General features: G+C 51.3%; 1 protein-coding gene across 9 annotated transcripts in view; it reads left to right on the forward strand.

Annotated features, from left to right (window-relative positions):
* The window catches only part of SERGEF (secretion regulating guanine nucleotide exchange factor), a 216,905-nt gene extending 194,064 nt beyond the window's left edge, over positions 1 to 22,841 (forward strand). For 6 of the 9 annotated variants that reach the window (XM_081798489.1, XM_081798490.1, XM_081798495.1 and 3 more), the window contains one exon: positions 22,491 to 22,841. In XM_081798489.1, the coding sequence (XP_081654615.1) occupies positions 22,491 to 22,822 (332 nt within the window). In that variant the 3' untranslated portion in view covers positions 22,823 to 22,841. Of the gene's footprint in view, positions 1 to 1,350; positions 2,184 to 22,490 lie in introns of those variants that run through there. The other 3 variants (XM_081798491.1, XM_081798497.1, XR_014138650.1) reach the window with 2 other exon arrangements.
* The last annotated feature ends 311 nt before the right edge of the window (positions 22,842 to 23,152 follow it).

The raw sequence follows: 23,152 nt of genomic DNA on the forward strand, positions 1-23,152 counted from the left end.
CAGAGCCATACCAGTTTTCCTCTGTGTTCTGTCCAGGCTGTTCCCAATCCGCTTCTCCAGTACCTGCGGTGTGGCATTCATTGTGTTTCTTTGTGGGGTTGGATTGAAGAGCCGGGCAAGACTGTTTGACGTGCCAGGATGGTCTTTCTGGTGCAGGGCTGGAGAGACTGCGAGGAAAGGCTTGGTGGGCGAGTAAGAGTTAACTCCCTGCCTAGAATGTTTCAGGTGGCATTCTGCCTGGAAGGAGAGAGCTGGACTCCATTCCATCTCAGAGATTTATACTCTGCAGGTGATCCAAAGTGCTTCTCAGTTTAATGGAATACGGAATTGCTTTTGCCAAAGAATGCCTGGATGGGACTTGTAAGGCAGCATAGGATTAGGGAAAAAGCTCCGGACCAGGAATTAGACCTGGACCCTGCTTTGCCAGTACCTCCCTGTGTGATCGTGGACAAGTCACTCCCTGAATTTAGGCCTCAGCTTCCTCTGTCACAAAATCCCGGAAACCACACTCCACTCCACCTTAGCTTTGCACAGATACCACATTACCGCTTTTACTTTATTTTATTTAAGGTTTTATTTGTTTATTTTAGAGAGAAAGAGAGCATGTGTGAGAGGGGGCAGAGGGAGCGGGAGAGAATTTCGAGCAGAGTCTGCGGGGCTCCATCTCAGGACCCTGAGATATGACCTGAGCCGAAACCAAGAGTCGACACTTAACCCACTGAGCCCCCCAGGCGCCCCTACCTTATAGCTTTTAGAGCCCTCTCCACAATTTGTCATCTCTGCTCCTCCTGCCAATCTTACGAGGTAGGCAGGATATGGGTACAGCAATGGACTGTTCCCATTCTGCAGACAAGGTTCAAAGAGATTAAATGACTTGCCTAAGTTCGCACAGACAGGAGGCGATATAGCTAGAATTGAACCCAGCTTGTTTGGGGGTATCCTTTCAAATATGGTAATGGCTATAGAACTGTAAAGGAGAGCACACGTTGAGTAGACAGAAAGCCAGTGGCGGGGGCGGGGGGCAGCGGGAAGGACAGCAGCATCAGAGAGGGGGTGATACCGCCGTCATGCTCCCAAAGCACCCAAGGCTTTGGAGGCACAAGTTAGTCTCAGTGCATGGACTCCCATACACCGAAGGAGGGCTGGTCTCCAGCTACTCAAATTAAAATGTTTTCTCGTGCTATTGATTCAACTCAGAAAACATTTATTGAGGCTTTATCACAGACCAGGCTCTCTACTGGGGGGAGGGGGCCAGAATAAGGAAGCAGAAGTATAATGCAAAGTAGACTGTCTTGTCGACTTCTGCAAGCAGAAGTATAATGAGAAGTTTTATATTTGAAATGTAAACAGGGCTTTGGATTTACACTGGAAGGTGTGTGCGATTGAGTCATCCTGGAGAGATGAAGGCAAATACAGCTGAGCCCTGAAGGATGAAGCAGGATTGGACCATCAGGAGACAGAAGGAGGAGAGGGGTCTCTGCCCTGCTCTTCCTCCTTGGCCCCCTGCGGCAGCGACCACGGGTGTGGTGCGGCAGGAAGCCGGCTGCCACAGCCTGTTTGCTGGAGGACCTGGCCAGCTCCAGCCCCGGAGGAGCCTCTCCCCTTGCTTGTCAGATCTGACGCAGTGCCTGAGGCATCTAGTGCAAAGCAAGAGAGATTGTGCTTGCAGCTCTTGGAAGAGTACCCAGGAGGAGGGGAGGCACAGGGGGCCCTTGGCGGGGGAATGGGCGGCTTGGAAGGAGGTACCTTTTTTCATGATTGTGCCTACCCCTCCTCAGGGCCTGGGAGCCTGAGCTATTGCTTTGCATGTGTGATGTTAGACTCAGAGTGTTTTGTGTCTTTATTTTAAAACTGGCTTCTCAGTCTCCTGTGCAGTTTTCTGTCAGCTCGTTGCCATGGAGGAGTCGGTTGGGGCTGGAAGCTCTTGTCCCTCTCTGTGTCAGCATTTTTGGACCCCCCAGCTGCCTCCTGCCCTTCTACAGATGGAGGGGGTGCAGGACCCCACTGGGTGGGCAGGCCCTTTCTCTGCAGGGACTGGAGCTGCATCTCAATTCCCTTTGGGTAGAGTTTCATTCATCTGTGTACTGACTCAGCAACTCTGTCGTGCCTGCCTCTGTGGGCTAGGCATGGCGCTATGCTCCATGAGCACAAAGATAGGACTGTGGCCCAGGGTGGGGTGGGGGTGAGGGGGTGGGGAGGGCACGCGCATCTTCAGGCAGGACCCTGCCGGCCAGTTCTTTCGCACCATCCCTTTCTTGTTCTGTTCCTCAACCTCATTCTTTCTTAGAATTTCAAGGACTGTGTGTGCTTCTCCTCCAACCTTTATCACTGCTCATTTAGAATCTCCCTGGGAGTTTCCTACTAGTCTCTTCGCTTCTGGATCTCATTTCCTCTCCGTGTCTCCAGCACCCGGCTCGGGATCTCAGGCAAAAGAGGGGCTCCCCTAGGAAGTATCTGTCCAATGGAATCCTTTGGCAGACTCTCAGCGTGTCTGTCTATCCTGTCTTTCTTCCTCTCTTCCAAGCCTAGAGGCGGTGTGGGTGGTAGCATGAGCCAGTGGGAAAAGGAAGGACTTTGGAACCAGATCAATCTGCGCTTGAGTTTTGGCACCACCTTTTTCTAGCTGCATGATCTCAAGCAAGTGACTTCTTCACTTGGAGCCTTAGTCAAACCTAACACTTTTCTTTAAACCTGAATCGCCTGTTAGTCAGTAATTGAGTTTGGATGTTTTAAAAAACAGCGTAGGAAGTCCTGGTGGCCATTTACCCCCCCCGGGTGCTCTCCTTCCACACCCACGTGGGACCCAGTTGAGAAGAGGTTTGGAGCTGTGTTCTGGCTGTGACCCTGAGGTATGGTAGGACCTGATCAAGTCTCTTTCCTTACCAAGACCTCAGTTTTCCTCTTTGAAAAATTCGGGAATTGGATTGGGTAATCTTGAAGAGTCCTTTTCACTCTAAAAACCTGAAGATTCAACTTTAACTGAAAAATCTTCCCATAGCTGGTATGACCATCATCACTAGTGCCCCCAGGTCGGAGGCTGGCCTCAGCATGACCCCTTCTGCCCGCCTCTCAAGCTACTCTCCCAGGAAGCTCTGGGCTGGGACCCTGGCATTGGTTGCAGAAATCTCTTTTGGGTGTAATAGTCCTTTTGAATGCATCATCTCTATCCCACCCCAATCTAGAGGCTAGGCTTGGCTTGTATCCCAGAACAGTGGAGAATCGCTGGAAGGAGGAGTTTCTTCCTTCTTCACCTGTGTCTTGATTTTCTTCAGGACCTGTTGCCTTCCTGAGCCTTTGGCTAGTGAGGATTGTATTTCTTGAGCTACCCGCAAGCCAGGGATCTGTGCCAGAGGAGAAGAGATACAGGAGGCATCCCCCCCCCCCAATGTCATGGACCCCAATCTGTGTTATGGACAGGCAAAACAAAGCAGAGCCATGAAGTTCCTGAGAGGCTTGTCCAGGGAATTTACCTAATCCTAGTCCCTCTGCCTTGGGCAAGTTCTTCCCTTCTCCAGTGCCCAGTGTCCTCTTGGGTCGCGTTGAGAGAGTTGGGCCAGTGATCTCAAAGTTCCCTTCCTGCTCTGGAACTTCTTTTCGAAGTGCTGTAGCTCAGCTCAGGGAAGGAGTGCTCGTTGTAGACTTTCTAGTGGAAGGAGGACTGGAGCCAAGACTTGAAGGCTAGACAAGGATTTGGACTGGCCCAGGAGAAATGGATAAGGGCCTTCCTGACTGGAAGAAGTGGAAGGAGCATGTGCGAGCACAGCCAGAGACTGTGGAGCACGGGGGAGGGTGGAGCAGGGTGGAAAGCCCTCCTGATCAAAACAGAGGGTCCATGTGGGTCATGAGGAGTGAGAGCAGTCTTGGAGGAGGAAGCTCTTGCCATCCCTCTGAGAGCCCTCATCCCCATTGGCACAGGTAGCAGTAGTCCCTAAAGACAGAGAAGCAAGCAAGGTGGGTTAAAACCAGGGCCCCCTCCCTATCTGGGGGCCCTAGTCTGATGCTTCTTGTGACAGAAAGACCTCCAAACAAGAAGGTGCAAGGGTCAAAGCTAGGAGAGGACACCCCCTCCGGGCCCTTTCCTTCTCGCTTCAGCCAGCAGGTTCTTGGTTGGTAGGATCAGGGCGGAGTGTGGGAGAGTAAGTCTGCCCAAGAGAGCTGCCCTTCTGTCATGGTTTGTTCCTCCCCAAATGTTTTCCTGAAGTCAGGGTGACAGGAGGGGTATTTTGACCATGTCCTTAGGAGTGGATTCTAGATCCATCTACAAGGCTTATGAATCAGAGAGTCTCACATCCTAGACCTAGCTGTGACCTCCATCCTCCCAGTCCTCTGGCTCAGGCTGACTCCTGTCACCCCTCCGAACCCGCAGCTTCACAGATGCCAGGCCCTCTGGGTCCTGCCTCCTTGCTTTCTCTCCCACCGTCCGTCTTCTGCATCCCACCGCATCTGAGACAGTGCGGGCTCCGCTCATGCTCTTTCCCCTGGACCTTGCCTCTGCCTCCAAGCCGGTCTTCCTGTGGCCCCTCCTCCGCATTCAGCCCAAGTGCTCCCTCAGTGTTATCCACCGTGACGACAATGACAATGATGATGACAGTTATTATCCAGATTTTGCTTCTGAAGCACAGCTCTGATTCTGCTGCTCCCTTGCTCAAGAGTCTCAGTGGCTTCCAATGGCTGCTGGATAAAGTCCAAAATCTGTAGTCAGGCATTTTGAGGATTATATTTCCTGAGCTATCTGCAGTGATATGCCCCCTACCTGTCATTCCCAATTTATTTCCTTCTACTGTCTGTGCACTGCCTCTTCCACCAAGCCGAGCTACCACCATTAGCTCTACCAGCTCCATCTAGCTTCCCAGCAAGGCCTGTGTTCACATCGTTCTTCCTGCTCGGAAGGCCCTTCCTCCCCATCCCTTAACATGTCTTTTTTCGTCGGGAAGTCTCTGATCACCTAGACTACATATTCCTTGATGGTTCATTCTGTATCCCTGATGGCATCTATCAAGGTAAAGTCAAATGTCTTTTTTGTTTTTGTTTTTGAGTGACTAGAAAGACCTACTTTAGCCCCCTGTTTTTGAGCAAGCTTGAAATTAGGGACGTTGGAATCAGGGGAAGCTCCGTCATCAAGGCCTGTCCAGGCAAGGCCTCAATGCCTATGCTGTTCCTTGAAGGGATCTGGAAGTTACCCAGTGTCCATGGGCACATAGTCAGTGAGTTCCACGTACTCATGCCTCCTCTCTGCTGCATATAAGCAAATTGGCAGGAGAGGGTAGAAACCCAGGGGAACCATACTAGCTATGGAGTTGGCTCTTGCTAGGTCAGGATAAGGATCAACCATCCAAGGTATAGGGACCTCTGTGATCCTGGGAATGTATCCTGGAGGCTACATATCCTGGAGGGCCTGTTTGGGGATCCTTCAGCAGGAAGGTAAGGGGTCTGAGAGCAGGAATCTTAAGGTAATTGTCGTGGGGCATTCAGATTCCAAGAGGATCCAGCCAGACATCAACTTGGGGGACAGATACAAGGTTCCAGCCATTAGGTGGTGAGATGGCAACAGAGTGTAGGCTGAGTGTCAGGGTCCTGCCCATCCAGCTACAATTAACTCAGACCCTCTAGCCTCAGAAACCCTCAGTTTAGGGGTCACTAGTCCTTTGGCTGGGCATTCCCAGTGGGGGTCAGCAGGGAGGCTGTCAAAGGGAAATGGGCTCCCTTTCTGGTCAGGATTGACTTGGAGACAGGTGTGACCTCAATTTGGAGACACCTTCTTCTGGTCTTTGGTTCCCTTAGGCAGGCAGAACTGGGGGAGGCAATGGCTGACATTTTGCCAGGCCTGGAGGTGAGTCCTGTCTCTCCTCCTGGTTCGCAGTCTGGCTCACCAGGCCCTTGCCTCCATTTAAGACTCAGGCTATGATCTAGCCACCTCTGGGCCACTGTTGGGAAAAGTCAATCGCAGGCTGATACTCACTGCCTGTAAATGGCGTGGAATTAGACTAATCAGTGACTCTTAATTCCCCAACAAATGCAAGTGCTGTGCTAATTGCCAGGGTCCACGCAGGCAGATCCCTGGCTGGCAGCATCAAACAAGAGAAGTGGTAATTTGGGGGCTGGAGTGGGGGAGGGCCTGCTTTGTTGGTTGAGCCAGTTAAAAACCATATTACCCCAAGTGAGCCATAGTGCAGAGAGCCGGGGTCTCGCCTCCTTATCAGCCAACAGCCACTTGAGTGGCCCACAAGTGTGTTTGCAAGAGCTGAACCTCAACACCAGTGGAACAGTTGCTTGTCCATTAATGGGATTTTTTTTTGGCTCATTAAGGACGATTCCACCAGCAGCCTGGCTTGGCACTGCCAGGACAGCGCATGGGGGATAAAGCATCCTGAACCTTGGTGTGCTGTTACCACGGCAACGGGGCATTCCAGACTCTCCAGGCAACCTCACTGACATCTGCTGTGAGAGATTCAGATGGAGAAGGGCCACCGCTCTTTCTCCAGTAGAGACAGAGCAAATTGTGAAGACAGGGAGCCGTGTGCCGAGGACCAGATCTTAAAGGAAAATGCTGTTCCATTGGTATGGGGGCTTCTTGGTGAAATGGCATTTAACTAGTTAAAGCTATCTGTTCTGTCTGTTCTAGTCTATCCGGGAGGGAGAGCCGCAGGATCAGGAGAGACCTCCTGGAGGAAGAAAGTAAGAGGAGATGAGGAAGAGTAGGGGGAGCAGTATGAACAAAGGCCCAGCCGGGAAGGCAGATGGGGTGGGCAGTTGGGTTTGGTGGGAGAAAAGACATTGGTGGAGGTGGACAGGTGTCAGCCTTGCCTCTCTGTAACTTGCTGCTCTGAGCCTTAAGCAAAAGCCTCATGGTGACCTCACTCCCCCCAGACAGTGGGTGGAGGACACTCTGCCTTCCTTTCCTGAGGTATGGGGACTGGTCTCTGCACCTCACACCTCACTTCAGGGGGCCATTTTCCTATTCTCTGTCTTGGCTCACAAGTGTTTGCCTTATCTCTTGTACCCACTAGCATCACTGAGCCTCTGTATTTCATAGACAAACTGAGATCCAGAGAGGAAGATGCTTGCCTGAGGTTTCTGAGATACAGAGGCCATGGAACATAGGAGCTGAGAACTTAGGTTCTGGAGACAGACTGACCTGGTTTGAGTCCTGGCTCCACCATTCAGTTTCCAGGGGAGCCTGAGCCTCACCTTCTTCAGGGGTGAAATAGGGATCCTGAACATGCCTGCCCACCCGGGTATTAGAGGTGCAAACTGAGAGAGTGGAAATGGTGCTGCAGGATTCCCGGAATGTAGTGAGTGCTCAGGAAATACGGGTTAGTAAGAGATGGGGAGTTCCTTAAGAAATGGGGACTATCTTCTTCATCTTTGCTCATTCCTCCTTCTCCTTCCTCGTACACATGAGCACCCAGATAGTACCGCATCTAGAATTGATGGTAGAAGGATGTTGGTGGATTGGATGAATGCTCGGAATAAAGAACTGCCCATATTGGTGGGCTCTACACTCCTGGCAGGTGTGTTCAGCTTTGGTGCTGTTTGGTCTCCACAGGCCAGGGTCCCGTGCAGCTCAAGTCCCAGATCCAGCTGCCCTGTGGCCTGGGACTTACGCTTCTCAGGATTGTTGGTTTCTTGAAGGACAGGAATAGAGTCCTTCAACCTTTGGGCACCGTATATGGTGTAAATAGTAACTAAGAGATGGCTTAATAATATACAAAAGGTTTGCATTCCCCTGCTGGAGCAGGGGCATGGTCCCATCTTCTGACTTCAGCTCTGGTGATCCACCGAATGAAAGCTCTTTGGGTCCATATTTCTTCTATGGAACTGTGGCTGTTAACAAGTGCAGATAGTCATTAGGCCACGGTTTGAGAAACAGTGGCCTACTGCCTAGAGCTGGGGAAGGTAAGACCCAGCAAGAAGCAGAGAGTTAGGCTCGCTCATGCAGCCCATAGGCGCAGAGGTCCCCTAGGAGTCTCATCCTCCGGAACCTCATCCACTGCCCTTTCCCCTGTGCCACAAAGGCAGCTGAGCCAGGAAACGAGTGACACCGTGGAGAATAACAGAATGGTTTCCATAGCAATGCTCAGTGGCTTGTGCCTGTTGGGACACCTCAATCACCGATCTGAGCTGTCTCAGCTAGAACTCGTGTGAGGTGTCACCTACTTGTTCCATGCAAGGGGTCTTGAGGGCGGGAGGAGAGGACGGATGGCACGCTTTGATCATGGGGATTCTCCCAAATGTACTAACTGCCGGCAGCAAGAGAGAGCAGACCAAGGAGGGCTGGGAACTGGACCCTGGGCAGGAGGCACGAGGCCACCCGGTGGCAGCTGGGGCGATGGGGGAGGGAACAGGTGTCAACCAGGCATGTATCACAGGATGGACTCTACGCTGGGCACTTTACACCTTCTTTCGGGAAAAGACAAATTGTAAAGGAAAGATGATTGTCCTTATTTACAGATGAAGAAAGAAAAGCTCAGATCTACACAGCAGGTGACAGGCAAGATCATACCCAAGCCTGTCTGACTCCATAGCGACTGAGGGGCAGCAGCTGTTTCCAGAGTCTCGGGCCCATCCAGTGAGAACTTGAGATACATGCTGCCCAGCGGACTCTTCCTGGTCTGGGGACGTGGGGGGTCTGCCTGCAGGGGGCTGCAGTGGGTGCTTATTCAAAGAGCTGGAACAGACTTGGCCAGGCCGGCTGAGAGAGCCGAAGGTTGAGTCTGACCGGTGATTACCTGTAATGTCTCTCTTCCCCACAACTGAGGCTGCAGGCACTCTACAAACCTCGTGTCCCTTCAACACAGGCTGCCCCGACTGGCCCCTCTGCATACCCCCAAGCCTTCCCCTGGATTCGTGACCCGGGGAGGCCTGCCCAGCTCTTCGACTGGGCTTTCCTCTCAAGGGAATGAGCTCCTGCTGGGGCAAGTAACACCTGTTCATTCCTAAAACGAGTATTTATTGAACACCTTTTATATACCCATAACTATTCTCAGTGCTGGGGACGCAGCCGTTGAACAAAATGAAATTTTTGCTCTCATGAAGTTTTTCATTCTAGTAGAGAGACAAGTAAATATAGGATGGGGTGTTATGTGCCAGGAAGGAAAATAAAGCAGGGTGAGGGGATAGCAGGATGGGGTTGAATGGTCAGGGAAAGTTCTCTGAGAAAGTGACATTGAAACTGAGCCCCGAATGAAGGCCCCATGGATTCAGAAGCCCACCGTTAGCTCTTGAGCTGCCCGCTGCTCACTGGGGAGCACCTACGTTTGTCATTCCCACGCTTTCCCACTTCTCACTCGGGTTCCTAATCTCTTAGGCTTACCAGAAGTCTGCTTTCATTCATTCACTCATTCATGTCTAATAGGCACATCCACCTTAAAATGTCCAGAACAGAACTCTCGGGTTTTCTCGCCAAGCCTGGCCCTCCCCCAGCCCCCTCAACCTCACAAACAGCGCTACTGTAGTGAATCCCCCTTTTACTCACTCCCTGTGTCAGTCCATCAGCAGGTCCTAGACACCCTCCTATCAAAGCAGAGTCAATTCCTCTGCCCCCAGCCTGCTCAGTCTTGCCCCCTCATGCGGTGCTCTGCAGGGCGGGAGCCTCCTGAATGTCTCCCTGTTTCCCTTTCACAGAGCAGCCTTTTCAAATATAAGTCAGGTCTTACCACTCCCTGCTTAAAACTCTCCAGTGGCTTCTCTCAGCATTCTCAAAATAAACTCCTAACTCCTCAGCAGGCCTCCCCTCCCTCCCAAGGCCCACCTCACCTCAGCTCCCAAGGCCCCACACAGGCGTTGGCCTCCTTGGCCTGGAACTGGCAGGACATCCCGCCTCGGGACTTTGTATTTATCGTTGCCTCGGCCTGGAGAGCTCTTCCTCCAGGTGCTTGTGTGGCTGGTGCCTTCTCGTCCTCCAGGTCACAGCTCAGAGGCCACCTCACTGGAGAGGACTTCCTGACCCCCTGTCCTAATCGTATCATTCCATTCTGTTTCTTTATAGCTCTTCTCACTAGCTGCATCCTGTTGATTCGTGTGTCTGCTTGCTTGCTGCTCCCCCATTAGACTGTGCGCCCCTGGAGGACTTATTACTGCTCTACTCCTCCTGCTAGAGCCGTTCGTGAACCTTCGGGCGCTCTAGAACTATTTCTCCACTCATGTGTTCACTCTGATGGATAAAACCATAAATAAATAGGTGGAGCCCAGAGGACTTAGGGCAGTGAAACTCCTCTGTCTGATGCTATAATGGTGGATACATGTCGTTGGATATTTGTCTAAACCCACGGAATGTACCACAACGCCAAGAGTGGCCCCTAATGTAAACTGTGGATTTGGGGCCATAATGAGGTGTCAGGGTAGGTTCATCGACTGTAATAAATGTACCACTCAGGTGCGGGACATTGATAGTGGGGAAGCTGTGAATGTATCGGGACGGGGAGCTGTCTGTATTTTATGCTCAATTTTTCTGGGAATGCTCTAAAAAGGAAAAAAATATATTAAGGTAAATTAAAAGGATTAATCCTTTAGTTTTTTTCACTATTTCATACTATTATATTTCCTTTCTTTCCCTTTCTTTCTTTCTTTTCTTTCTTTCTTTCTTCTTTCTTTTTGACTGTCATAAAGTTCAGTAAAAATTTACTATCTGTAAAAGGAAAGATAAATAAGAGCCACACTCTCTTCCCAAGAGGGTTTGGTCCCTCTGAGGAACTGGCCACCTCTCTTCTAGGTGCCCCAGACCTGGCTACCCGTGCTGTCTGAGGGCTACTCGCTGTGTGCCAAGAGCATTGAACTGAACCGGGTGCAGCCCCAAACACAGAGCAGACACTCAGTAGGCTTTCAGTAAGTGACTGGAGAGGGAGGGAGAATTCCTTCTCAGGTTTGTGTTATCCAGCAGTTTCTCTCTAGAGCCCTAATCTTCTGACCTGCATGGGGATTCGTCTGGCCTTGGCTCTGGGTTCCAGAACAGACCTTCTAACCTCCACCCCCGCTGTCGCTCTAACTCCCAGCATCCTGTCCTGCACGCTAGTGATTCCCAAACAGGCACGGGGAGCACAGCATAGAGACGCTCTGTCGGTGACCAGCTTCCAGAAATGGCAGGAGTCCCACTGCCCCTGGTCCCAGAGCTGCATCTGTGCCCCCGCCTCTCTGCGGGTGCCCCTCGGGGATCGCTGTGTTCGTTTAACAAGATGACAATTAATGGAGACAAGTTGAAAGTCCCGGCCAGGGCCAGAAGAGCAGCACGCAGGCCAGGCCAGGGGGTACAGCACAGCTTCTCGAGCACAGTTTAGGAGTATACGTGTGGGCTGTGGGCTCAGCAGGAGTCAGCAGGCTTGGACTCCAGTGCAGCTAAGGTGACCTCGGGCTACACTGATAGAGGCAGCCTCTGGGACCAAGTATACGGCTAGAGGGGCACCCTTGGCCAGGTCTGGGGACACACTCAGAGAGGGGCGATGGCAACCTGGAACCTATGGAGAACGGGGTCCCTGGCTGGCGGGGAGGACAGGCCACCAAGTTGCACAGGGGATGATATGTCACCTCCAGCGAAGAAATCTCAGAGGATAGGAGAGCCCCTTGCAACACGTGAAGGGATTGAACTCCAGAGGTGCCGCCCGTGCCCTTAACGCTCCACCCACCAGGGCCAGACCCCTGCTGGCGGGACCAGGCTGTACAGCAGGCCGGCTCATTCCAGCATCTCTCCCAGCCTGTTTCCTCCTCCAGAGTGTGATCACCTTGCCATCTTCCCAGGACGGCCCTGTTAAGTGGGATGGGTCATGCAAAAGCCCCAGCACCGTCTGTGGTCCTCACAGGCCCTCGAGAAGGCTAGTTGCCTTCTCTATTCCCTCTCCCGGTACAGCCAGGAAGCCCAGAGGGCCAGCAGTCCCGCAGAGAACACAGAATTCAGAAAGACAGTCCGTGGGGGAGGATTTCAGTTGTTTATAAAACAGGCCAACACGTTTCCACCTCGTAGGTTCTAAATCCATCATTCCTAGCTCCCTAGATCTAAGAATAGTCCCCCAGTGGAGCCAGCGTGCCGCGTGCCAGAGCATGCTCTCTGCACAGGTGGCTGGGGACGGTAGCCCCAGCAGCCCCAGCACCTCCTACCCTGGGGAGGTTTCGGGGTGGGGGGGCGCGGGAAGGCTGGCCTCTGCCTCTCCCAGCTTAGCTCTTTCCGAACCTCCTCCAGACTCCGTTTTCTCTCCCATGCAATGTTGATCCAGACCTTCCTCACTGGGCTGCCCTTGACCATCACACATGGTGCCTGCCGCGGTGCAGAGGGGGAAGCGGAGAGCAGCGGGAAGGTATGGAGGCGAGGACCTCCAGTCTGGGCCTCAGTTTCCTCTTAGGTAATGGGACAGAAATTGACAAAGAACGGGGCAACTTTTGGAGATTTGAGGTTTTAAAAGAGGTTCTCAAGCAGGCCCAGCCTTGCAGCCTCAAAATGAGACCTATGAGGGCAAACCCAGAAATTCATCACATTTCTCTTTATCATCTGAACCAAGGCCATTCGTCTGTCTGGTGTGGGGGAGCCAGCCTGAAGGCCTGGGGCCTGGGTGGGTATGCCCCTACTCTGCTCTTCGGCCTCCACCTTCCTCCCTCTCTCATACACGTCCACACCCATCCACACCACCACACAAGCTCTCCACGGTCAGAAGGACTTCTGATTTGTCTCATCCCATACTCTGCCCACCGTAGGAGGGCCCACGCCGGTCGGGGGCTCGGAACCTCCAGGGGCAGGGCACCCGCTGCTCCCCTGGGCAGCCTCCCAGCCACTCCAGCCTTCTCCCCGATAGTGAGCCGAAGCCGGTCTGCCCATAGCATCTCCTCCCACCCCACATCCAAATGCTCTCTTTGGCCCTCCAGGAGAGAACAAGGCAGCTCCATTCTCTCATTAGCCATTCATTCACTCATTCATTCATTCATTCGTTCGTTCGTTCATTTGTTCGTTGGTTCATTCCCACAACAGGTATTTATTTATTGAGTACGAATATATGCTAAGCACCATTTAGGTGCCAGGATACCGCAGCATACAAAACTGAGTCCCTGCTTTCAAAGAGCTGTGTTCTGGTCAGGAGAGAGAGATAATAAAAATATAAAGAAAAATAAAGCAGATGAGGAGACAAAGATGGAGTGGGGTGTAGATAGCTATTTCCCATAGAGTTGTCAGGGAAGGCCTTTCAGATAAGGTGACATTTGAACATGTACCTGAGCAGCATGAGGGAGTGAACCTGTGGTTATCAGCAGCAAGGGCATTCCAGACAGCAGGAACAGCAAGTGCAAAGGCCCTCAGGTGGGTACTGTTTGAGGATCAAGAAGTCAGGGGAGCCATGGTGATGTCAGCAGGGTGGGACACGTGGGACTTGAGGTCAGAGGATGCTGTTGTTTACCTGAGTAAGCGGAGAAGCCACTGGAGGATTCTGAGTGGAGCGGAGCCTCGTCTGACTTAGGTTTTAACAGGATCACTCAGGCTCTGTGTGGAGGACAGATAGTGAGGTCAGGAGGGGCAGCAGAGAGACCAGCACGAAGCCCTCACAGAGTTCCAGTGCGAGGTGACGGGGCTGGCGAGAAGTGGCCATGTTTGGAATGTTACCTCCCCGAATCCCTTCTTCCACAGGCCCTCATCTTTTCTTACATGTGGACACCCCGCCCTCCTCCTCCTCGCCTTCAGCCTCACCCCCATCTTCTCAGTGCTGCCGTGGATGCTGGTCTGGAAGGGCCCCTAGGCCAGACTGCTTCCACTGACAGCCTTCCCTGAGGCAATTTGGGCCCCAATCCCAGAACATCTCCAGAGTGATTCTGTGGGCGAACAGCCCCACTTTCTGATTCTGGAATGGCTTCTTCCTGCTGCCTCAGCTCCTGCCTCAGGGCGTCCTTGGCCCTGGAGAGTGATGGATAGACTAATTATTGGAAGGGTCCTGCACTGCCCATGCCTCTTCCCTCAGCTGGGCCTGGTGGGGCCATTGTCCTCACAGCCTTCTCATGGCCTCTCTGTAGGAGCTGCCCCTCGTCCGGGCAGGGTGACCAGGGACAGAGACTTGCAGCTTTCTGTTCTTGAGCCCTGCAACCAGGTGGCAGCTCTGGCCACGGACCAGGGAATAAAGGCAAGCAAGCAGGCATGGGACTGGGGTCGATGGCACCCGATTTCAGCATTATGTGTATGTGTCTGCCCCTCCCTGCTGCTCTCCAGACAGACTGCGGGCAGGGGAAAGTAGCCGTATCCTGACCGCCTGTCCCATGGGCCTGAGGACTGTTTGATGAGTGTGCCCTGTTCTCAGCACCCCACTCCCATCCCAGCTCACAGATTGGTGAGCCAAGTGCAAATATAAATACCTGTAGAACCAGGAGGGGGGTGGTGCATATGCTTAGAGGGTTCTGGGTGCTTTAGGAGCTCAGAGGAAGTGAAATTAACAACCTTCCCACAGCCCAGTGGGACCCAGCCCTACACCCAGCCACCGTTCACTTCTGCAGCAAAACAGAATGCCACTGGGATCAATGAAAGGAACTCAGAGTGGGCAAATTTCAGTGGGTACCCTCTAAGACTGGTGAACTCCTACTCGTCCTTCAAAACCCAGCTAAGAAGTAACTTCTGGAACTTTCAGTGACACCCATCTCCCCTCCCCAACAGAGGATGTCATCCTCTTCTGTGCTACCTCTGTCCCTTAGAGATGCTGTTGGTTTTTTTTTTTTTTTATCATCATCCTTTGTTACTACTTTTTAAAGTATTTGAACAAATGACAAAATCTTGGTCACCCTTTCCCCCCATTTCTCCCTCTCTTTCTCAGAGATTCTTCTCAGTTGGGGATGTATTCCTCAAGATCTGTACATCTAGACATATATAGGGGATCTACATAAATTGAATCATACTCTATATTGTTCTGCAACTGATTTTCTCTTTAAAATGTCTTAGATATTTTTCACATCAGGCCATAGAGAGCTACCTCCTTATTTTTAATAGCTGCACAGTAGCTAGGTAGTAGGGGCAAATCATAGTTTCTTTAAACCCTCCTCTATTGATGAATATTTTGCCTCCATCCGCCTCCTCCCCCCCGCCCCCACTGCTGGTCTTTTGCAATTACAAACAGTGTTGCAGTTAACATTATTGTGCATGGTTCTGTGTGAACACAGACCCTGGGTCCCCACCATCCTCTTTTCTCATGGCTGTCTTCCCCAGTGGACTGGAGGCCCCAAGGCAGGAACTGAATTTTCCTCTTCTAGGTCTTGTGTCCAACACAGGGCCTAAGCGGAAGACATGCCCACATGTCTGAGCAAAATCATGACAGTGTGAAAGGCCTGGGTGAATTCGGGAAGCAGCAGCAAGCCTGTGGGGCTGGAGCAGAGCCTTGGGAAGAGAAGTGACACAGCCAAGACCACAGAGGGCCTGGAGAGCCAGCTAAGAATGCTGGTCTTGGGCTCCTTGGTGGTGGGAGATGGGAGGTTGTCCACAGGAGCTAGTCCACGCTGTGCTGCTGTCTGAGCCCCCCACCCGGGCCAGCCGCCTCTGCGTAAAGGATAGAGTCGCTGTTAGAGTTGTCCAGGCAAGAGAGGGTGAGAACCTGAACTTCCTTCTATCCTCAAGTCACCACCTAGACCTAAAACACTTCAGGAAGCCTGAATTCTGGATTCTTCACACGCCATTCCTTGCTCACGCAGCAGGACCCTAGGGAGCACCCCAGCAGTTACCTCCAGAGGGGTGGGATCCACGTGAGCTTGATGGCTGGACACTCAGAAGTCTTTCAGAAATTTACTCAGCTCCCAGGCCATCTGGGGCCACACTGACACTTACCAGCTTCCTGAATCTAGAGCCTTCTCCGGGAGGGTACTCAGACCTCACCCGTCCTGTCCCCCTCTGCCTGGAATGACAGAAGAGCGGCCCCTCCTGATGCTCGAGGTCTTTGACAGGAGACAAGGCGAACTTTCAGTTGCCCGGCTTTTTGCCCACATTCCTCCCTCCCTTCTCCACCCTGGCCGAGGTGGGAGGGGCAGGGCCTGCGCGGCCTCCTCAGGCCTAGGCCCCAGCGCTCACAAGGGCTCAGTGAGCTTTGTGCCCCTCTGCAGAGTGCTTCTCTCACCAGCTCCAGCTCTTGCCTCCCGCCGCTGACCTGGTCCCCACGCAGGTGGGCTGTTACTCTGTACCTTTCTCTAATTACCTGGGGAGCACGGTGTTTGCTAGAGAGGACAGTATGTTAACAGAAGAGGCCCCGGGGTCACACTGCCCAGGTTTGAATCCAGCTCTGCTTCTTACCAGCTGTGTTACCTTGCATGGTGCGTGCCATCCCTCTGGAAAACGGGGATAATGTTAGATTGTACCTCACGGTCTTGCTGGGGGGATTCAGTGAACTGTTTATCACAGGGCTTGGCATACACTAAGCATTCAGTGATTTTTTTACACTTCACATGGTTTGGCATTAGTGAAGGCGCCTGAGACTTGGGAGTTATGGATTCTAGTCCTGGCTCAGAATGGCTGTGTGCCCACGAGCAAGTTATCTCACCCCTCTGAGCCTCATTCCCTCCTCTCTAAAACGGAGGTCGTAACACCTCAGAGGTTGCTGTGGTGATTAAGTGCCATTTGTGTGGGACTGGGAAGCACCATCCCGAGGTGGCAGCCCTCATCCTCGTGGTCTGAGATGACAGCTAGAGCGCCAGCCACCACGTCCACATTCCCAGTGACAAGACAGAACAAGGAGCAAAGGGTGCATGCCATCCGTCTCTGAAGACCGGGCGCCGTAAGCTATTACAGAACCTACAGGCTGACATCTCATTGGCCATACCCAGCTGCAAGAGAGGTTGGGAAATGTAGTCTTCATCATGTGGCTCGGAATGAAGCTTTACCACACATGCTCAGGTGTTTGCCCCTCTTCAGCAAGGCTCCCCAGCAGAAATGCGGCTTCCTGCCTAGCACTGGGCTATAATCCCGGCACCATAAGGCCCTGTAAGGACCCAGGTTGCCAAGAAGCTCAGGCAGGTGCCACAAGGCCTGAACAGATTTGAGTGTTGTGTCCAGCCTGTGCCAGGACCCTGCCAGTCCCTAGGTTCCACTGCCCGCAGGGCTCTTGGGCTGACGCAAGTGTGGTGGGCCACAAGCCCAGCACTCGTCACAGCCTGGCTCAGGCCAACTCCATTGAGCCCCATGAGCAGGGGCTCTGAACTCTTAAGAGGCTAGGGAATCCCCCGGTAACTATGGTCTTTCCACCCAAGGCCCAGTCATGTGCCTCAAGGCCAGTAAAGTAGATCTGGATCAATCAGGTGGGTTTCCGTGCCTCGAGGACCTGGTAAGTGGCAGGCATGCGGCAGAGAGCCCTCTGTAAAGCCAGGAATCATCCTGTAACCCACCTGTCTTAAACTGGGTGTTCCGTATTCCAGGTAGCTTAGGGAGAGGCCTACTGCAGGCCGTTCTCCTCCCTCTCACTTCCTTATGAGGACGGCCTGCACGGTAGCGTCTCGCTGAGGCTGGAGGGGGATATAGGAAACCGATGCTAAAACGCTGGAGGGGCTGGTACTTAAAGGTGTCTTCTCTTCAGGGGATAGCTAATCTTTCAAAGTTCAGCAGCCTGGTTTTTTCCCATAGGAAGTTTGTGTAAAGTGTTCAGAAACTCTAAGCTTCTTGTCCTTCCACTCCAGGCCTTCCCATCTGCCGGTGCCCTTCCCTGTCCTCTCTGCCGTTGGACCCCGGCGTGGTCTTTCTTGCCTTGCCCTCCTTTCCCCGTGGTCTCTTCATTCGTGGGCATGAGCTGTCACCAAGTGTCAGGCACCGTGCTGGGGCATTATGTATGTCACCTCATGCAGCCCTCCCCCAGCAGCCCTGTGACAGAGACGGGGACAGAGCTACCATGATCACGCGGATGTCTGGGAGTGTGGGACCCAGGACAGCCTAGCACAGCCCACAGCAAAGAGTGTATATTGGACGTGTGTGCCACCAGCTGGCAGAGGACGGCCCACCGGCCACATCTGACCTGTGGCCTGTTTCGGATGGCCTTGCAAGCCAAGAATGGTTTTGAAAGGGTTGCAATAAAGAGGAAGGATATGCAACAGAAACCAAATGAGGCTCTCAAACCTAAAATATTTACTATCCGCCTTTTTAGAATGAATTTGGCAAGGCCTGGTGTATCATATGCAGAGTCGGCCCGGATTCTGGAGCCGCACTGCCCGGTTTCTGGTACCTCTGCGTCAGCCTCTGTGAAAGGGGGATAGTCCCTGAGACACGGCTGCCTCCTGGGGTTGTTGGAATTAAATGAGATGAAGAATATAAAACACCTAACTTCAAGTAGGCTTCTTCGGAAGGATCGGGGGAGGAAATTTCTGGCCCTTGGCCAGGCTTCTCGACCCAGTGGGCATGAAAGCCCTGGCTGCAGGCCTCTGGCTGGCCTGGGCCCTCGGTGCGAGTGTCCTTTGGCGGGAGGGAAGGGACCTGCCAGCCGGTGTGCCGCGTCCTGCAGACGGGGGTGCGGGGGGTGCGGGGGGTGCGGGGGTGGCTCAGCTCCGCCTTCCTCCTGCCGGCACTCCTGCTGACTGTCAGCTGCTGCCACTCCCCGGGGCCGGGCACCAAGCCCACGCCAGGTGCTAAGCGAGGCCCAAAGGTACCAAGCCGCTCGCACTTCCCCACCTCGGGCCTCACACCACTGTAGGAGCCACAACCCGGGGCCCGTCCTCTCTGTGGGCATTTCCTCACCCGTGGGCCAAACAGGGAGACATCTGTGTTCCCCCAAACCCAAGCTTTTGGCCAGCGATTGCCTTCCTACTGGGGGGAAGGAAAAGGAAGGGTAATCCCGGGCCAGCCAGCCTCCCCCTGTGAAAAACAGATTTTCAGTGGATAAAGAGTGAAATGTAAAGATTAAAAAAAAATAAAATCATTGAAAAATCAAAAAAGAATATTTCCTGATAGGAGACGGATGGGCTTTCAATTCTTAGAAGCAGTAGAAGAAATTATAGAAGATCAATGAATTTTATTATAAAGAACCAAAAAGCTTATGTTTTATATCAAAAGACCCAAAACAAAATTTTAAGTCGAACTGAGAAAAAATATTTATGCCAGATATGGCAGAGAAAGAATTAATATTCTTAAAACAAAAATCTTTAAAACAAGAAGGTTCTTAACAGAGAACAATAACAAATATTTATACGATACTACGTGCCGGGCACCATTCTAAGTACTTCATACGTACTTACTGATTTAATTCTTGTAAACAAGTTTATGGTAACAGTACTATAGTCCCCATTTAACAGATGAAGGTACTGAGGCACAGAGATGCTAAGTAACTTGCCCAAGGTCACTCAGCTAATAAATGGAGGAGCAGGGGCGCCTAGGTGGCTCAGACTAAGCATCTGCCTTCAGCTCAGGTCATGGTCCCAGGGTCCTGGGATCGAGCCCTGCATCGGGCTCCCTGCTCGACATAAAGCCTGCTTCTCCCTCTCCCCTTCCCCCTGCTTGTGTTCCTTCTCTTGCTGTCTCTCTCTCTGTCAAATAAATAATAAAATCTTTAAAAAAATAAAAAAATAAATGGAGGAGCTAGGATTTGAACCCAGACCATCTGGCCCTTGGGTCTGACACTTAAAGCCTTCTATACTAAACAGAAAAAAGATACGAAGCAGACAGTACACAAAAGAGGAAATACAAATATATGAGAAACGTAAGAATTATTTTTCAGTTTCTATGGCAGTAAAGTACCAATAAAAACAATGAGATACTTTTTCTGTCTTCAAATTAGAGAAGATTTTTAAACATTATAATAAGCAATAAATACTGGCAATTCTGGAGTGAAATGGAGACTTCCCCAGGTTGCTGTAGTTGTATTCAGGTGGCCTTTCTGAGAAAATACTGTGGAAGCATTCAAAACAGCACCCAGGAATCTCAAAAAAGTCCATGCCAGTTGACGAGAAATTCCCATTCTAAGAATCTAATTTGAGAAAGCAATTAGATAGACAAAAATTCACATGCAAAGATGTTCATAGGAATATTATTCCAAATAATGAAAGATTAGAAACAACCTGTGTGTCTGATAATAGGATACAGGTTAAGGAAACTGTTGAATCTCCACAGTGGACAATTAGGCAGTCATTTTGAAGGAATTTGTTTAACAAAAGACACCAGAGGCAAAGTGAAGAGACATACCATGGACTTGTGGGAGAAGACACTTAGAATGCATAGCACAATGAAGATTCATGTAAATAAAAGAATACACAAAAAAGCTTACAAATCAGTAAGAAAAGGGCAAACAAAGAAAAACAGGTAAAGAATGTGCAGAGGCCATTCATAAGAAGAGGCAACTCAGGGCAATACGAGAAGTGACAATCCCTCTCACTAGTAGTCAGGGAAATGCAGATTCATGCATTGTACTTAGCAGAATAGCAAGAGTCTAAAGACAAAGAGGAAGTATTCAGATCCATCGCTGATGGGGCTGGACGTGACTGCAGCTGGTGTGGACAGCCATTAGGCCAAACCGAAATCCAAACACGTGACTCCACCACCCTCACACTTCTAGGGACCAACCCTGCGCAAACACCAAGGAGACATGCTCAAGAAGGTTCATGGTAGTGCTGCTTATAATAGAAGCCAAATTACTATTATTGTATAATATTGTTGTACATTATATATTGCATAATAAAATAGCAACAGTCATTAAACAACTGTCCAGTAGAAGGGAAATGGATAAGTAAAATCTGACCTCTACGTAATGGGATACTATGCACAGTTAAAATAAATGAACTAGATCTCTAACTATCGGCTCATATAAATTTCAAAAAACAATGCTGAGTGTAAAGAGCAAGTATAAAAAAGATATCTCAATGATACTATTTATGTAAATCTTTAAAACAACCTAAAAACATTACACAGTATTTAAGGACATATAGGTAGGAAGTATAAAACCAGTATACCAGTAATGAACACCGGCTTGGAAACAGTGGCTCTTTGCTGGGAGAAGTGGCTAGAGGGCAAGAATAGGAGGCGGGGCTTAGATTGTTTCTTTATGATTGATTTTTTTTTTTTTTAAGGGGAGGGTTGAAGCAGATACAGCAAAATGTTGACTAATGTTCTAAGTCTGGATGGGGTATGTGTCTTTTCTGTTAAATTATTTTTTGTACCTTTCTGCATATTGAACAATTTCAAAATTTCAAAGTATTTTTAATTTACTTTTTGAATAATTTGTGGTTCTGTGGAGAAATACCGGTGTTCTAATAGTAAGGGACGAAAGCAGGACAAAATATACACAAATATTTACAAATTTCACAAATTAAAGGTCTCACTAAAATATTCATACTAGTGGCAAGACTCAAAGTCTGCTTTTTCTTTACACTCATCCATATTTTCCATTTTTTGTCATGAAGATGTATTAGTTTAATAAACTGGACAAAAAATATTTTTAATGACTATAGAAAAATATGAGTGAGTTTGGCCTAGGAAAGGATCTAAAAGCTAGAAAGAGGGCATATGATGGGGTGTGGACATCACAGGCTGTTGGAGAAATCTGCCCTTGAATGCTGGCCTGGAGACTCTCTGGCTCAATGACTGAGTTTGTTCTATCTTTTACCCCATCAGTGAGCCCTTATTGAGCGCCAGGCTAGGGATACAGCAGTAAACGGGACATACACAGTCCTTCCCTCCCTGTAGAGCAGTTAGCCCAGTGAGAGGGACCAGTCACCACACATCACCACACAATTCATCGATCCACCGCAAAGTGCGAGGGCCCCCATGAGGGGAGAGTCCACGGGTGATAACAAGAATCCAAGTTGGATTGGGTGGCCAGGGAATCTGGCTGTGGAGCGACATTTAACTGGAATCTAAAGGATGAGGAGGTCTGGAACCCAGTATAGAGAGGGTCTCAAGAGAAAGAAAGGCTCTACGAGGCCTACATAAGGAAGTGGAAGAAGGCACGGGTTCTGGAATGCAGTGGGGTGGGGGGAGAGTTTCGTAAGGGAGGCCAGCAAGGTAGTCAGGAACCAGATCGCTCAGGGCCTCGCAGGCCGAGGAAAGGCCTTGAAGCGTATGGGAAGTCCCTGAAGGCTTTGGAGCTGGGGAGTGATGTGATCAGACCTGCAGTTGTCAGAGATCACCTAGACTCTCGTTGAAGATTGGGGTGGATGGTGAGCGGCCCGGTTAGTCTGTTGGCTGTTGGCATGACTTCATGTGTGGGAGAATGGGGTCGGAATCAGGCGATGGCAGCGGAGATGGAGAGACCCGGAAGGATTTGAAGTATTTCTGAAGGCAGAGTTGGCAGGTCTGGGATCATGGTGGGTTGGGGCCGGTGGTAGAGGAGGTTATAGTGAGGGAAGGGCCAAGGAGGAAAGCCAGGTTTGGGCCGGCGATGGTTGTGGGTTGGTGGGAGTGGGAGACACTGAAAAGGCCCTGGGGGGCAGGGTGGAAGCAGGGGTAGTGAGCATGCCACCAAGTGTGGTTGAACTTTGGTTTCTTCGTGTGTAAACTGGGGTTTATGGTGCTCCCTGTGCCCCCAGGGTGAGTGTTTCAGCCCTGTTCTCAAAACCTCTTCTAGAGCAGTCTTCTCTCTCTTTCACAGGAGGGACGTGTTACTCTTGGGGCTGGAACGAGCACGGCATGTGCGGGGATGGCTCCGAAGCCGACATCTGGGCCCCGAAGCCTGTGCAGGCCCTGCGGTCATCACTGGGACTCCTTGTGGGCTGTGGGGCTGGCCACTCCCTAGCCCTCTGCCAGTTGCCAGCCCTCCCTCAGTTGGTCACTGGCTCTTCCCTGGATGCCCCTGAGGACGCTGAATCTCAGGAAGCCAGGGACAAAGAGAGAAACTGGAAGGAAAGGCAACCGGACACCTCTACTCAGAGCCAGCCCGGCAGGTCCAGAAATGGGGGGCTTGTGACAGAGGCCCTTAAATAAAGTGACTTTTCCCACCCAACGTGTTCCCAGAGGATTGCTTGGTCAGGTTGTAGGGTTGGCCTGAGAAGGGCCCTGGAGGCCCTATGGTTGGGCTGACCACAGGCCAGGCTGACCACAGGCCAGGCTGACCACAGGCCAGGACGATGGGAGGCCGCCTGGCCAGTGTCTGGGATTCAAGGACACAGACAGATGGGAACAAGGACCCTCATGAGGGCAATAACAAGAACCCAAGTTGGTTGCATGGCTGGGGAATCTGGTCTCTAAGCGACATTTAAACTAGAATCACCAAAGGACATGGAAAACAGGCCTGTTTTCACCTGGTGGGGACAG

Source organism: Leptonychotes weddellii, chromosome 11 (assembly GCF_054177405.1).
Source record: "Leptonychotes weddellii isolate Sample4059 chromosome 11, ASM5417740v2, whole genome shotgun sequence".
In the NCBI taxonomy this organism is placed as follows: domain Eukaryota; kingdom Metazoa; phylum Chordata; class Mammalia; order Carnivora; family Phocidae; genus Leptonychotes; species Leptonychotes weddellii.